General features: G+C 38.5%; 1 protein-coding gene across 7 annotated transcripts in view; it reads right to left on the minus strand.

The window, feature by feature from the left end:
* Window positions 1-17,048, minus strand: part of tpk2 (thiamin pyrophosphokinase 2) — a 132,952-nt gene extending 115,904 nt beyond the window's left edge. For 6 of the 7 annotated variants that reach the window (XM_039774188.1, XM_039774186.1, XM_039774183.1 and 3 more), the window contains exons 1-2: window positions 16,710-17,048; window positions 14,816-15,063 (exon numbers count right to left, since the gene is read on the minus strand). In XM_039774188.1, coding sequence (XP_039630122.1) covers window positions 14,816-15,063; window positions 16,710-16,785 — 324 coding nt within the window. In that variant the 5' untranslated portion in view covers window positions 16,786-17,048. The remainder of the gene's footprint in view (window positions 1-14,815; window positions 15,064-16,709) is intronic. The other variant, XM_039774185.1, reaches the window with a different exon arrangement.
* Window positions 17,049-17,490: the final 442 nt, after the last annotated feature.

Below are 17,490 nucleotides of genomic sequence, written 5' to 3' on the forward strand. Positions count from 1 at the left end.
CTCGGGTTCACGACCTCTCGGTTAGGTGCCCGACCCGCCGGGTCTGGGCTAAGGGGGCCTTGTCACACTGCGTGCGCATGGGAGGCAGCTAAAGGGCTTGAGTGAAGGCAGTTCGAGGCATGCGGGGTGTGGCAGAGTGCACTGACTCTTTTCTCCCTTGCCTGTAGACCATCCCGGGGATTTCACCTGGATCTCCTGACATCACTTCGGGACTGAGCCAATGGAAGTCGGCCACACCAGCTCCAGTCCCTCTGATGTCACCTCCGCTCTGAGCCAATGGTGGAAGACCACGTGCCAGATCCATATGACCTCACTTCCTGTCTCCCCCTTTAAAACCTGCCCCTTTTCCTTTGTTTCTTCAGTCTTGTTTTGGACTCGGTTGTATGCACTTCAGTGCTCTGTATTTTGAAAAACGACTTTTGCAGCCAGGATACCATATATACGGTGGCTGCCCCAACTCTTTATCTGTCCATGTCTCGTTCTTGTGACAATATATATATATATATATATGACAGCAACACTCATCACTCACAACAGTGACAAAACAATTACATTGACAATCATGTTATGTTATTTTCAAAATGTTTCGTTTTCTTTTTCATTGCTTCTTTAACACACTACTTCTCCGCTCGGCGGGTATTTTGCTAGGTATATATATATATATATATATATATATATATATATATATATATATATATATATATATACACACATCTATACTAATAAAAAGGCAAAGCCCTCACTGACTCACTCACTGACTGACTAACTGACTCATCACTAATTCTCCAACTTCCCATGTAGGTGGCAGGCTAAAATTTGGCAGGCTCATTCCTTAGAGCTTACTTACAAAAGTTGGGCAGGTTTCATTTCGAAATTCTACGTGTAATGGTCATAACTGGAACCTATTTTTTCTCCATATACTGTAATAGACTGCAGCGTGATGGCCGTGGGAGGCAGAGTTGTGTGTCGCGTCATCACGCCTCCCACTTAATCACGTGAACTGACTGTGAAGGCAGTACGTAGAAAACAAGGAGGAGCTCCAAAGAGCGCTGAAGGCAGCGAAACAATAAGAAGCGAGCCAGTGACGCATACAAGCATATGCAGCTACTGCGGAAACAAAGCACGGTGTAAACCTAAAGTTTAAATTAAGTTCATAGACAGGCTGCCGGTGACGTTTGTCATGCCCACTAATACGATATTTGCGGGATACAAGTTTAATGAGAGGACGCAGGGTATAAACGAGAGTTTTGATCACTTTGCAACTAAGTTAAAATTGCTGCTGAAGGACTGTGCTTATGCAAATTCCGAGAGACTGTGTTTGTGGGGGGATTGAAGTTATCATCTCCCCTCCCATTCAACTCATTTCATTCACTTCATTTCGCTCTGAACTGAGCTCCGCAGCTAACGCGGTCTTACGGAAGCAACTTTGTGACGCTGCCACCAAAAATTCACAGAAAAATCCACAAATTAATACACACGCTGTCTCTAGGGTTTCTCCACACTCTGAATCCTCCAGGCACTACTGAGCATAATCTAATTTTGAGGGTTGGGACACCACGAATATTACTGAAAACCTTACAGCCACCGAGACTTTGTTACGGCACGAGACTTCAGGTCACGTGTCTGCAAAAGAACCTAATTGAGGCAACTATTTTTTACTGGCAGTTGCTCAGGGGAGAGAGTTTGTATTCCTCGCATCCCCTTCAAGCTTCGATGCATGTGCTCCATAACGCATTAAAAAAATAACGCATTGAATCAAACTTTGCATTCCAAGCAAAGGGGAACCTTTGTCAATGCATGATTTCCTGGTACATCAATTACATTGATGCACACATCAGAGCTACAAAAATGGAAGAGTCTGAAGAAAGCACGTTGCTAGCACTGATCGGAGGCAAATTTCATTTCAAAAGACTACCCGACGGAAGCCTTGATAAATGCGTGGTTTTGTGCAAACTGTGCAAACAGGAGTTTGCAGACCAACAAAGCACTTCAACCTTACGGTTCCATCTAAATGCAAAACATGTTACAGCGAGCACAGAAACTGTGTATGCTGTTAGCACTAGCAGTGCGAGTTCGAGTACCAACAAAAGGTGTCGCCAGCCCAAACCTGATGAAATGACTGGCTTCAGCACCAAGATTAGTAAGTCAACATCGGTCAAACATACAAATTCTCTCGCAAAAAGGATTGCTTTGGACTGTAGACCACCAACAGTGGTGGAGGATAGGGGGTTAGAAAATGTGCTACAATTAGCATCAGGTGATCCAACTTTCCAACTACTGTGCCGAAAAGACTATTTCAAGTAAAATTCAACACCTTTATGATACTGAAAAGCAAGCAAATTTAGATGCATTACACAAAGCAGACTTTGTGGCTCTTACTGGGGATCATTGGACTTCCGTGACCGTTAGTAATTCTAATTACATCTAATTACAAAATGTTCAATGATCACACTGTTTTAGCCTAATGTACAAAATAATTTTGGCTAAGGTTAGTCAGAGTTTAAAGGTGAAGCTGGTCAAAAATGTTTCTGCCTTATTTTTTTAAGAAGAAAAACTGCACTTTAAATAATAAGAAAAATTTAAACATAAAGACAATACCATTCTGAACATGTACTTAAAGTACTTAGAATATCACTTTATTTTTAAGTCTGCCCAATTTTAGCCAGGGATGATATTTTTGTTTCTATTTTGAATTGAAATGCAGTTTAAATGCATTTTTTTTTCAGAAATTAAAAGAGCTTGAGTTTACAATATTCATGTTCATGTCTATTATTTGATTCTGTCACCCACTAAAACCCTTTTACATTAAAGAAAACCTTTGCGCTTTGGGGTAAATTTACTTGTGCGATTACATGCGATTAATCAAGATGAATTAATTACTACGCCTCTAATTAATTACATTTTTTTTTTAATTGAGTCCCACCCCTAATATATATATATGTAGATATGTATATGCATATATAGTTATATATACAGTGGGTACGGAAAGTATTCAGACCCCCTTCAATTTTTCACTCTTTGTTATATTGCAGCCATTTGCTAAAATCATTTAAATTAAATTTTTTCCCTCATTATTGTACACACAGCACCCCATATTGACAGACAAAAAAAAATTTTTTTTTTAATTGCTGCAGATTTATTAAAAAAGAAAAACTGAAATATCACATGGTCCTAACTATTCAGACCCTTTGCTCAGTATTTAGTAGAAGCACCCTTTTGAGCTAATACAGCCATGAGTCTTCTTAGGAAAGATGCAACAAGTTTTTCACACCTGGATTTGGGGATCCTCTGCCATTTCTCCTTGCAGATCCTCTCCAGTTCTGTCAGGTAGGATGGTAAACATCGCAAGATCACACAAGATAGCACAAGCACAGCTGAGAACCAGCAGCAGCAATAGAATATGAAGCGACTGACACATACACGCATATTCATAAGTTCACCTACTGCGGAAACAAACCACACGGTGGAAATAATCAATGTTCAGCTAAAGGAAGGCAGTGTAAAAAATGTGGTAAATTGAAGCACTTCACTAAAGTTTGCAGGACTGGGAAAGGTAAACCCATGCATGCAGTGTGTGATGTCTCAGATAAAGAGGAAGACAAGTTGTTTATTAATGCAGTAGGAGAGGAACAACCCTCTGACGCTGAACAAGCCTTTGTAGACATATCAATAGGAAAGCAAGGTGTAAAGCTTAAGTTTAAATTACGTTCATAGACACACTGCCACTAAATATTCGCAGGCAAATCCACAACTTAATACCGGGAATGCCTGTTAAACATCTTAGATTTACGAGTACCAATTTGGGTGGTGATCACTTCGATGAATGAAATCTGTTATCTTTACAATGGTTGACAACGAAGATGAGATGGTCAGGGATAGACTAGACAAACACGGAATGTAACTTGAACACAACACATCCTCCAAATACGAACCTGATTAAAAGAAATAATGATAATCAAATCCTTGATGACAGCAACACTCATAACACAAAACAATTACATTGACAATCATGTTATGTTATTTTTAAAATGTTTCCTTTTCTTTTTCATAACTTTTTTAACACACTACTTCTCCGCTGTGAAGCGCAGGTATTTTGCTAGATAGCAATAAAATGCAAATGACAAAGGAGCCACCAGTTCTCCATTTAACTTGTTTCCATTTACACCTGTATAGATTCAACATGCACTATTTGGCTTAATAAAACACTTAACAGAAAAATGTGACAGACTGAAAAGTATCCGTTTTAGAGTTCAAATCATTTAGGATTGGTTTCTAATTAAGCAATTCGGTTGGAAAAAAAACCTGCAGCCACTGCAGCCCTCAAGGACCAACACTGACCATCCCTTCTCTAATGGTATCTGCCAGTACCCCTTTGTGAGATTAAAAAGGTAGAAATATTCAAGGCTTGCCCGAGTTTCTCCAGTAAGTCATCAATATGTGGTACCTGGTACGTACAGTTATGCTTGAAAGTTTGTGAACCCTTTAAAATTGTCTATATTTCTGCATAAATATGACCTAAAACATCATCAGATTTTCACTCTAGTCCTAAAAGTAGATAAAGAGAAACCAGTTAAACATCCATCCATCCATAATCCAACCCGCTATATCCTAACTACCGGGTCACAGGGGTCTGCTGGAGCCAATCCCATCCAACACAGGGCGCAAGGCAGGAAACAAACCCCAGGCAGGGCGCCAGCCAACCGCTGGGCGCACGCACACACACACCAAGCACACACTAAGGACAATTTAGGATCACCAATGCACCTAACCTGTATGTCTTTGGACTGTGGGAGGAAACCCATGCAGACACGGGGAGAACATGCAAACTCCACGCAGGGAGGACCCGGGAAGTGAACCCGGGTATCCTAACTGCGGGGCAACAGTGCTACCCACTGCACCACCGTGCCGCCCACCAGTTAAACAAATGAGACAAAAATATTATACTTGGTCATTTATTTATTAAGAAAAATTATCAAATATTACATATTTGTGAGTGGCAAAACCTATATGAATATGAACCTTTGCTTTCAGTATCTGGTGTGACCCCCCTTTGCAGCAATAACTGCAACTAAATGTTTCCGGTAACTTTTGATCATTCCTGCATGCCGGCTTGAAGGAATTTTAGCCCATTCCTCCGTACAGAACAACTTCAACTCTGGGATGTTGGTGGATTTCCTCACATTAACTGCTCGCTTCAGGTCCTTCCACAACATTTCGACTGGATTAAAGTCAGGACTTTGACTTGGCCATTCCAAAACATTAACTTTATTCTTCTTTAACCATTCTTTGGTAGAACAACTTGTGTACTTAGGGTCGTTTTCTTGCTGCATGACCCACCTTCTCTTGAGATTCAGTTAATGGACAGATGTCCTGACATTTTCCTTTAGAATTCTCTGATATAATTCAGAATTCACTGTTCCTTCAATGAAGGCAAGCCGTCCTGGCCCAGATGCAGCAAAACAGGTCCAAACCATGATACTACCACTACCACCACCACCACCATTTTTCACGGATAGGATAAGGTTCTTATGCTGGAATGCAGCGTTTTCCTTTCTCCAAACATAACGCTTTTCATTTAAACCAAAAAGTTCTATTTTGGTCTCATCCGTCCACAAAACATTCTTCCATTAGCCTTCTGGTTTGTCCATGTGATCTTTAGCAAACTGCAGACGAGCAGTAATTTGAATCTGAAAGATGAACCGTTGCCCCAGTCTGAGGTCAAGAGCGCTCTGGAGCAGGTTTTCATCCAGGATGTCTCTGTACATTGCTGCAGTTATCTTTCCCTTTATCCTGACTTGTCTCCCAGTTCCTGCCACTGAAAAACATCCCCACAGCATGATCCTGCCACCACCATGCTTCACTGTAGGGATGGTATTGGCCTGGTGATGAGCGGTGCCTGGTTTCCTCCAAACGTGATGCCTGGCATTCACACCAAAGAGTTCAATCTCTGTCTCATCAGACCAGAGAATTTTGTTTCTCATGGTCAGAGAGTCCTTCAGGTGCTTTTTGGCAAACTCCAGGCGGGCTGCCATGTGCCTTTTACTAAGGAGTGGCTTCCGTCTGGCCACTCTACCATACAGGCCTGATTGGTGGATTGCTGCAGAGACGATTATCCTTCTGGAAGGTTCTCCTCTCTCCACAGAGGACCTCTGGAGCTCTGATAGAGTGACCATCAGATTCTTGGTCACCTCCCTGACGCCCATCTCCCCCGATCGCTCATTTTAGATGGCCGGCCAGCTCTAGGAAGAGTCCTGGTGGTTTAGAATTTCTTCCACTTACGGATGATGGAGGCCACTGTGCTCATTGGGACCTTCAAAGCAGCAGAAATTTTTCTGTAACCTTCCCCAGATTTGTGCCTTGAGACAAACCTGTCTCAGAGGTCTACAGACAATTCCTTTGACTTCATGCTTGGTTTGTGCTCTGACATGAACTGTCAACTATAGGACCTTATATAGATAGGTGTGTGCCTTTCCAAATCATGTCCAATCAACTGAATTTACCACAGGAGGACAACAATTAAGCTGCAGAAACATCTCATGGATGATCAGGGGAAACAGGATGCACCTGAGCTCAATTTGGAGCTTCATGGCAAAGGCTGTGAATACTTGTGTACATGTGCTTTCTCAATTTTTTTATTTTTAATAAATTTGCTAAAATCTCAAGTAAACTTTTTTCACATTGTCATTATTAGGTGTTGTGTGTAGAATTCTGAGGAAAAAAAATGAATTTAATCCATTTTGGAATAAGGCTGTAACAACAAAATGTAGAAAAAGTGATGCGCTGTGAATACTTCCCGGATGCACTGTAAATATAGAAAATTCTAAAGGGTTCACAAACTTTTAAAGAACAACTGTATCATATTTGAAAATCTTATTCAAGCATCTAAAAATCAGTACAATACTGAAAATAGGAAGTGATTTAAAGATATCAGCAAATAATGTAAAGATGTAAATGTAATTCATTTAAAAGAGATCTTTAAATGTGCAGGTATTCATTTAAAGATACCCAAAATAATTTAAAGATATCTTGAAGTGCATTAAAATATCTTAATTAGAGATGCATTTAAATAGATCTTTAAATCATTTACAAATATTTTAAAAAGTCAATATCAATGTCAATTTATTTATAGAGCACATTTAAAAAAAAATCAGTAATGCTATAGCCAAGATGCTTTACAATAAAAAAAATAAAAAAGAATACAATAACCCAAAACAAACCAGCAGCAAACTGAAAAAAAACAAATGACTATGAGGAAGGAACCATCAGTATCACTGAATGTTACAGAAAGCTAGAAAATAGAAATGCGTCTTTAATCTGCTTTGAAACAGTTGTATTGAAGGGGACTCCTTAATGTAATTAGGTATGGAATTCCACGGATGAGGTGCAGCAGCTGCAAAAGCCCTAATTCCCTTTAGTTCTGCACTTAGTACGAGGGAGAACAAGACACAACTGACCAGCAGATCTAAGCTCACTGGATGGCTGGTGTATAATACACAATTCAGTTAAGCAGGGGGAAGCACACCCATGTATTGATTTAAAAACCAGTATCAAACATTTAAAATCAGTTCTGAAACTGAACAGGCTGCCAGTGTAAAGAGGCTAAAATTGGAGATATTGAATCAAACTTTCTTACCCTCAACCAAACAACAGGCGGCGGCATTCTGGACGAAATGCAACCTGCATATCAGGGATTTGCTGATCACAGAATAAAATGAGATGCAGTAATCAAGTCAAAAAAAGAAATGCATGAGTAACTTTTTCAAGATCCCTAGAAGATAGAAAGGCTTGACCTTGGCTAAAAGATGAAGCTGGAAAAAGCAACTTTTGACCACATAAATTTATCCTTTTCTCAAAAGAGAAGTCACTATCAAAAATAACCCCAAGATTTCATGAGGTTTGCAAAAGTCCACGAAAGAACCATGGAGTTCAAAACCAATTTGAGCTTTGTCAGGAGGACCAGCGATCAGCACTTCTGTTTTATTTTGATTTAGATCAAGAAAACCGTCAGCCATCCAGAATCTTAATTCTACAAAACAACTGTGCAGTCGGTTCATTTATGTGTTACACACAGGGATACAGATCTGTGTATCATTGGGATAACAATGAAAAGAAACATTAAAACTTCCTAAAAATAGAACCTAAGGCTATAGGACAGAGATATATACTGTAGAAAATAAAACAGGACTGAGAATGGATCCCTGAGGAACATCACATTTAACAGGAGTAGTAGACAAAAAGGCACTTTTCAGTAACTTTCAATTCCTCTATCAGTAAGATGTGACCTGAACCAGTTAAGTGCAGCTCCTTTAAGCTCCACCAGATGCTCAAACCACAACAATAAGATATCATGATCAATACTGCCAAAAGCTGCTGAAAGATCTAGATGAACAAAGACTGCTGCCCCACCTGAGTAAGTAATAACAGAGATGTCATTAAATTCCTTTAGGAGGGCAGTTTCAACATCATGATAATGTCTAAAGCTAGATTGGTAGATCTCAAATAAATTATTGGAGTTAAGATGATCAACAAATTGATTATAAATAATTCCTTCTAATATTTAGCCACAAATTAGCTAAGACATCGGGATCTAATTCTGCCTTCTTAAGAAAAGTTCGCACCACCACATGTTTAAAAAAAATGAGGGTACAACTACGTCACTAATAGATCAGTTTATAACAGCCAACAATACTGGACCCAAGATATCAAAAACGTCCAGTAAGAGGTATAGTGGAACAACATCAAGAGGACAAAAAGTAGGTCTAAGTATGTTAATAGTACTTTTTACCAAAACAATTCCAAGATTAACAAGAAGTACATAACCCATTGGAACGATACCAGACTAGATAGTATCGATTTTGCTGACAAAGAATGAAAGAAATTGTTGACATTAATGAATAGTACTACTTAACCCGGTCTCTGAATGGGGCAAAATAGCCACATTAATTGCATTAAATAAGAAGATACCAAATCTGAGATGTTATCGTGTTTATATTTCTTAACTGCTTGCTTCCTGGAAATTGAACAGAGAAATCTTAAAAATCTGTTTAGATACAGTCCAACCTGTCTTTCTTCCACTGCCATTCAGCAATCCTGCAGGCATGGTGAAGCCACCATGTGGTGTCATTAACACTAGAATTACCACAGCCTACGAAAAAACTCACAAACCCGGCCCACCTTAAATCCCTTCGCACCTCTCCGTTAGCGTCTTTTGTCTTGTAAATGTGTTGATAAGCCCAAGCCTAAGTCCAAGCAGCAAGCGCGGAAATGACCTCTCTGTACTATTTATTCCTCTGCATATCCTGGAGTACAAAAGAAACGCCACTATGCATCAAAATGTGGAGATTGGACAAGATAAGGGGAAAAAAATTGTAGTCACTGATTACAACCAGAAGAAGGCATACAGATGAATATGAATAATGTTGCATCCATGCCACAATGTTTTCTGAAATGTACTATACAGGTCATAAAATAAGTTATTCCAAATATCATATATACCTATGGCTCTGTTTTTTGGCAGTGTGGCTTTCACATCATGGACCATAAGGACCATACTAATTCAGCGTGAGCAGGAACACTCAATAATGCTGAATAAAAAAAAATTCAAGCGATGGTGAGATACGAAGAAGGTAGATTCACCAGCGTTTGTGTGACAGCTTTTATCCCTCCAGATCAGAGAATTTCCAGTTCCATTTTCTCAAAACACCACTCAGATCCACAGTTATTCCCAGTTTCAGATAAAAAGTAACAGCATCAGATCTGGGGCGGGGGGTGGGTGTGTTGCATCATGATCGTGGCTGAGAGAATAAAAGTAAAAAAATAAATAAATAAATAACTTTTACAAGTAGTATAAATGTATACCAGCTGTTAGAGACGCAAATGAAATGTGTGTTTTTTTATTGTATAATATTAACAATAAGAGAAGCTCACTACTCAAAATGGTAAATTTGCAGGGGAGCTGGTTTTGAACTCATGACCTCTGAATTATAACTCACCACGGAAGCTGTCTTATTGCACTTGTAACTTTTGTGAAAGTGTTTATTTAATATTTGATCATCAGCCTTCACACATTATACAGTTCTTGTCTACATTTTGTCATTTATTACTAAAACATGAAAAACATTTCTATTTTAACGATGTGTTTACAGAGATTGTTATAGACACGGAACACAAATGAAATTATTTCCCCTATACAACTCTAGGTAGCTGACTCCCAGATAATCAAGGCTTGAACTGGGAGAACTTCTTGCCCGTTCTGTGGTGGTGGTGGTATAGCAGGCTGCTGGCTGCTTGCTGCTTGGATTTATCGACACATTTACAAGACAAAAGACGCTGACAGAGAGATGCAAAGAGATTTAAGGTGGGCCGGGTTTACGAGATTTTTTGTAGGTTCTGGTAATTCTAGTGTTAAGCCATGGAGCAGGTCTTCCCTTTTTACAGTGTTATTTTTGAGGAGAGCAACAGAGTCTAAAAATGTTTTACATGATGAATTTAAAGCTAAGACAGAATCATCAAAACTATTGCACCGACCTTGTAGATCAAGACTGGAAAACATAGCTTTAAAATCAGATATAACAGAAGAATAATGAATAATAATAAATGATTAAAAGATATCTCTAAATGATTTACAGATATCTGGAAATGATTTAAAGACATTCTGAAATATTTAGTGATATCTTTAAATGAATTTGAGATATCTGTAAATGATAATTTGGCTTGCCTTACAAGCTGACGCTTTCAGTTGAAGGAAGACAGGAGCTGGGCTGCAGGAGTTTTGCACAGGACAGAGAACAAAATACTACATACTTGAGCTAGCTTTAAAGCCTCGTAACTCCATATGATATACAGTGGAGTGCAAAAGTATTCAAATCCCCTGGAAAATCATCACAATTTTCTGCATGACAGAAGATTTATACACATATTTATCCTTGCAAGCACTACTTTTTTAGTTTTTCTTCTTCAGTTAAGTATATACAGAAAATGGTTTGACTTTGGAAATGCATTGTTGCAGCATAAGGCCGGGTTTATACTATAAGTGAAGCGATGCATACTCCTGTGAACGCTACTGCTACACAAGCAGTATACTGCGTATACTTCTGTGTGCAAATTACATAAATCTGGAAGATTCCACTAGGTGGCAGTGAGAGATATCACGGTGAAAAAATGTTGGGCTTCACTATGTTGTGAATTGCCTATTAAATTCCGAGGACATCTTGCCACATTATACCTGAAAAGGATGGATGTTTAATGATTACATCCACCAATCCATGGATGCGCCCATTCCAGCTTGCATCGGGTGCGAGGCAGAAACATTTCCTGGACGGGACATTGGCTCATCGCAAGGTGAATACAAGCACACACATACACTAGTGTCATTTTAGCGTCACCAAATCCCCAAACCTTCATATCTTTGGAAGGAAACCGGAGCACACTGTGGAAACCCACCAGGAAAACATGCAAACTTCAGGCAGGGAAAACCAGGGACATGATTCTTTGTGAGGCAGCAGCTCTATCTCTCCGCCACCATGCTGCTCCCACATGTGTAATTATTAACATTATTCATTATTTAAATGAAGATAATGATTTACCTATAAAATGTAACATACATACTTTAACGCATGAAAGTGACATCAAGTATAAAGTTAAGGATTCTAAATGTGCAGAGAGCTGGAATATAATACTTTTTATGTATTCTCTGTGATGATTGCTGCTTGCCACTGCTGTCAGTTCGGGAAGAAGCCCTAGAAGCATGTACCGATTAACAACCATGATGCATGCGCGTACATGTTCTGAGCATGAAGTATAAACCGGCCCTAAGAGTTCACATTTAAAATGGATAAATATGTGTACAAATCTTTTGCCATGCAGAAAATTATGACTTTCAAGGGGACTAAATACTTTTGCAAGCCACAGTATGACTTACGTGCTATTGTCTGCACCTAATCCTGCATGGGTAAATGAAGATGTTTGACAGTGTGTTTTGTTTCTGACTGCTGTTTGAAACTGTCTTTTCTCTGAGGCTGAATCAGCCCCAGAGCACAAAAGCACAGCACGGTTGATCACAATATGCTAAGAATTTCAGAGTGGTTGGGGGCACCCCCGTTCAAAGTAAGCAGATGCAAATGTAATATTTATAAGCGATGTAAAGCAGAAGGGTGGGGATCCACATTCAAAATCTAAAGGTGTAAATGTATATTACAATGAGGTAGCTTGTGGGGCAACCATTAAGCTTTAAACTTTCACTAATTCTGCCTTTACTTCTCTCTCCCGGTCTTTTTGTTTCTGGCAAAGCAACACCAGTGCTCTTAGCCACAGAGTCACTCAATGGATTCAAGCTTTAGACTGCATGATAATCACTGAGCTTTGCATCTTCTTTGAGCTTCATCAAACTTTCTCCTTTCCATTACACACCGTACAGTACATTGCAAATATCATTACATCTATTTTCACATGTCCAGGACATCACCTCCTCTTCAGTTATCCTTCCTCCTAATTAGATTGTGCTGCTGTCAATCAGTTCAGCTGTATCTTTCATTTGCATAAAGCCCCCTGCCAGTGTCGTCCAGCACATGTCATTTAATATAATATTAATAAAGCGCCTATAAATAAAAAAGTCACCAAATTTCAATCAAAATAGCCAAAGACTTTTTGAAATTTGGGGATATTTAGTTTTTCTATGGGGGGGAACAAAAATACTTATATTTTTAAAAAGTCCTTGCTTAGCAGAAACGTACTGGCCTAGATGTACAATTCGGCCAAACCTCAGCTTTTTAACTAAACAGGTAATTGTGGTGTTGTTGTTGAATGAGTGAGTCAATCAACTTTGCACATATATGCATTCAGAAAGTATTTAAAGCATTTCACTTATGCAACAGCTCTACTCTAAAATAGATTAAACTTTTTAGTCATCAATTTGCACACAATACATCATAAATAACAAGTAAAAACTGTTTTTTATACATTTTTGTAAATGTAATAAAATAAATAATAATCCTTAATAATAAAAATCCTGAATAAATAATATGCACATACAGTGGAATGTAAAATGTTGGGTACTCTTGCATATAATGTCTGCTCACTATAAATTGTTACAGTAGTAGAAGAAGAACTGATCACCAAAAGGCATAAAGGTAAAGATGACACATTTATTTTCAGCATTTTATTCCAGTTTTACATATTTGTTTTGTACAATTGTACAGTAAAAAAGGAAAGAAGCACCAAGCAAAAGTTTGGGCACCCCAAAATATTTGAGGTCTCAGACCATCATTAGTTCGTTAAGGTTATTGGTTGTTCACAGTCATCATTAGGAAACCCCAGATGATGTAAATTTCAAAGCTGTATAAATTCTCTGACACCTCAAACCTTGTCCCAACAATCAGCAGCCATGGGCTGCCTTAAGCAGCTGCCTACTGTTTTGAAAACTAAAATAGTTGATGCTCACAAAGTAGGAGAAAGTTACAAGAAAATGGCAAAGCATTTTAAGGTAGCTGTTTCCTCAGTTCATAATGTTATTAAGAAATGGCAGTTAACAGTAACAGTGGAGGTCAAGTTCAGGTCTGGAAGACCATGAAAACTTTCTGAAAAAACTGCTCATTTGATTGCTAGAAAGGCAAACAAAAACCCCTGTTTGAGCGCAAAAGACCTTCTGGAAGATTTAGCAGTAGTGGTGGTGCACTGTTCTACTGTGCAGAGACACTTGAACAAATATGACCTTCACAGTAGAGTCAGCAGAAGAAACCCCTTCCTGTGTCCTAGACACAAAATTCAGAACCTGAAGATTGCAAATGAACATCTAAACAAGCATGATGTATTTTGGAAACAAGTCCTATGGACTTATGAAGTCAAAATAGAACTTTTTGGCCACAATGTGCAAGGGTATGCTTCGAGAAAAAAAAAGGGTGAAAAATTCCAGGATGGGGGTGGATTGATCATGTTTTGGGCTTGTGTTGCAGCCAGTGGCAGAGGCAAAAATAGATTCAGATAAATACCATAAAATTCTGGAAGCAAACATCACACAATCTATAAAAAAAAGAGTTGAAGTTAAAAAGGGGGTGGGTCCTACAACAAGGTAATGATCTGAAACAAACCTCAAAATCTACAATGGAATAACTCAAGAGACTTAAGCTGATGGTTTTGTCATGGCTCTCATAGTCCCCCAACCTAAACATCATTGAAAATTTGTGGATAGATCTCAGAAGAGCAGTTCATGCAAGACAGCACATGAATGTTTCAGAAGAAGAAGCCTTTTGCAAGGACAAATGGATGGAAGTACCCCAAGTAAGAACTGAAAAACTCAGCTGGCTACAAAAAGAGTTTACAAGCTGTGATACGTGCCAAAGAGGGTGTTACTAAGTACTGGCCATGTGGCGTGCAACTTTTGCTTCAGACATTTTCCATCTTTTTGGTATTTTGTACTTCTGAATGATGGATATAAAAATGTAATCCTGCTTAAAATATGAAATAAATGTGTCATCTTTAACTTTACGCCAGTAACAGACATTTTAAGTTGGGGTGACCAAACATTTGTATGTCACTCTATATACTGAGCTCAGGATGTTACAGACCCACATCAAATGTATGCTTTTGTTATAACAACAATAATAATAATAATAATAATAATAATAATAGCATTACTCAAAGGGCTAAATGCTGAGATGATGTGGGATTCAAACCTATTACCATGAGGTTACTAAGCAGTAACTTTTCCACTGTGTGACGGAACAGCGTTATCAAATAATCTATTTTATTTTAAATGAAAAAAAGTTTATTGAACATTAATTACTTTAATATACTTTAAATCATCAAACTTTTCACTCACCTCATCTCTCCACCCTTCAAGACAAAGAAACTTGTGTTTTGCTCGTATCTTCTGGAGAACCCCTTCCATTGCTGATGATCTCTCCTGATATGATACAAGCTGATAATTAAGCTCTACTGCTCCATTTTCTGCCTTGCTGAAGAAGAAGATATCTGGAAACTGATGTAATTCTTTCAGTACAGCAGGAGGGATTTTGCCTACCTCTTTGCCTCCAACTCTGAAAGGCCTGCACTGATACCTGCTAGATCCTAAGTAAGATGCAAATGAAAGAAAAAGACTAGATGAGTTAGCCATATTTTTATAAGGTAATTTCATATCTAAATCAATCATTTTTACAGAACTAATACTTTCTAAATGTGTCTAAATGTAAAAAATAAACAATTTACTAAAAAAAATGTATCAGGTCATCATATGGGGTATTCAAAAAATACAACATTAAACTATACAACAGCTAATGGATTACTAACACAATTCCAATTCATTCTATAAATTTGGAAAAAAATTAAAAGATTAGAAGACTATGTGTTCTGACATTGGGTACATATTACATTAAACTGAGTAAACAAAGAATAAAAAACTGATACAGTAATATCCTGACTGATCCTGAGAGACAAGAGTGCAAAACTTTTTCTAGTGAGCAACCAAGCGATTTGGCCACTTGTCACTGATGTCATCTTAAGGGTTTTGAATTCCAATAATTTCTTTACTCAGTTTGAGAACTTCATACAAAGGTCTGTAATGTGCAAAAATCAATCTATATTTCTTATTAAATAAGTCAAAAGACACAAAAGGCAAGTAGATTACTGGTGAGTAAAATAGCGAGTTAAGCAAAGAAAAAAAACTACTGTGTGAAAATATAATTTTTATAAGCAGAATAATAATGACCAAGTTTTCACTAATGGGCAGCACATAGCAGCGCTGCTGTCTTGGAACAAAGAGATCACAGTACTAGTTCCCAGTATTCCCTGTGTAGATTTTGCATGTTCTCTGTGTCAGCACTATTTTTCCTCCCACAGTCCAAACATATGCAGGAAGGGAGATCTGGCAATGCAAGGCTGGTCCAAATGTGTGCATGTTCAGCCTTTAAAGAGTTGGCATCCTGTCCAGGGATTGTTCCAGCGTTGCACCTGACACTTGGTGGGCCAGACTTCAGCTTCACCAGGACCCTGGATAAGTGGGTTTAGATGATGGATGAATTTTTCTAAATGCCATCAATGAAGCATCTGCCTTACAGGTGCACTAAACCCTCGCTTAATTGTGCTCAAGTGACACTAATAAAAATTATCAGCTATCCAGAAACAATAGGGAGGCCATTACATTCACATCCAGTTTGAATAACATAAGATACAATTTAACCATAACAATCTTTAGCTTGTTTTTTTATTCTTTTTTCCACATTATCAAAAAAAGGGGGTTTAGTCCCTGACCTACGGTCATTTAGGTTGAGGCCCGGAGAGACATTTTCTATGGTCTATAAGTAAATGCTGTTCCAAAATATATGTCATATAGTAAAGATGAATCTGTGAATATAACATGCACACCATTTTAAATACACAAAGGGTGCTGAACTTCTTTCAGCCTGTTGAGAAGCACTGTGTTTATTTAGCTATCATTGGTTCTCCAACTGCTTGATCATTAACTCATGAAGTTTCCTATTTCATCTTGAACATTGCATTATATGACTAACACTTTGGCATATCTTTAAACTGCATTGGCATCTGTGTACATTGCCACGGAAATGCAAATTCCGCAAGACATGGTACACTAATAATAAACCCTTTCTATTTAAAAATGCCATTTCGCCAAACTGTCATAGCGGATCTATTCACGTCAGCACTTTGGACACACACGCGCACGCCTCTGTAAGCCCAGTGTACAGTAACAAACATCAAACCTGGTGAATAAAAGTTATTCATCTTCTGGACTAGACTCAACGCTCTTTCCGACCAAGATAACCCGGGAACAGCCATGACAGAAGCCAGTCACAGGTTTGAAAATGCCTGGAAAGAAAACGTCTTAGACTTTCAAAGTAAACAGTGACAGCTTCCAATGGCAGGCCGGGATTGCCCATCATTATTTATTGCTACCATCTGCTGGACGGAGGTAACAACTTTCGCTTTAAGTGCTTTGGAGACGTGCTGGCGTCATCTTTGAAAACGAGGGAGTATGGATAAATATTTCAGACAAACAAATAAATAAAAAATAAATGTGCAAATAAATAAAAGTACAGTGAAATGTGAGCAAAATAAATTATTGTGTCATGAATAAATACATGCGTGATCAAATGCGAGCATAAATAATGTGTCGCGAAATGTTTTTTTGTTGCTTATTTATTTAATTTTGTCTATTATATTCCTCCAAACGCATCATGAAATACGGCTTGAAATAAAACTGTCACTTTCACTCGTTAACATTGAGAGGGTGGGTGTCGCTTAGTGATGTGTCGTTCGCGAACGAGCCGGCTCTAAGAGCCGATGCTTTGAAGCGAACGAGAGGAGCCGATGCCCGTCGAGCAGAGCCGAAGCTTCAGCCGCTCCTGCTCAGCTCTGCTGAAAATCCATTCGGCAGGGCGGGACTTTATTTATATGGATACACAGAACATTGGTTCATAATGAAGGTGTTCTGACGATTTGTCCTACTTTGTCGAAGTATCCTACCGTAGTTTATTTAAATGG

This window comes from Polypterus senegalus, chromosome 13, assembly GCF_016835505.1.
Source record: "Polypterus senegalus isolate Bchr_013 chromosome 13, ASM1683550v1, whole genome shotgun sequence".
NCBI lineage: Eukaryota > Metazoa > Chordata > Cladistia > Polypteriformes > Polypteridae > Polypterus > Polypterus senegalus.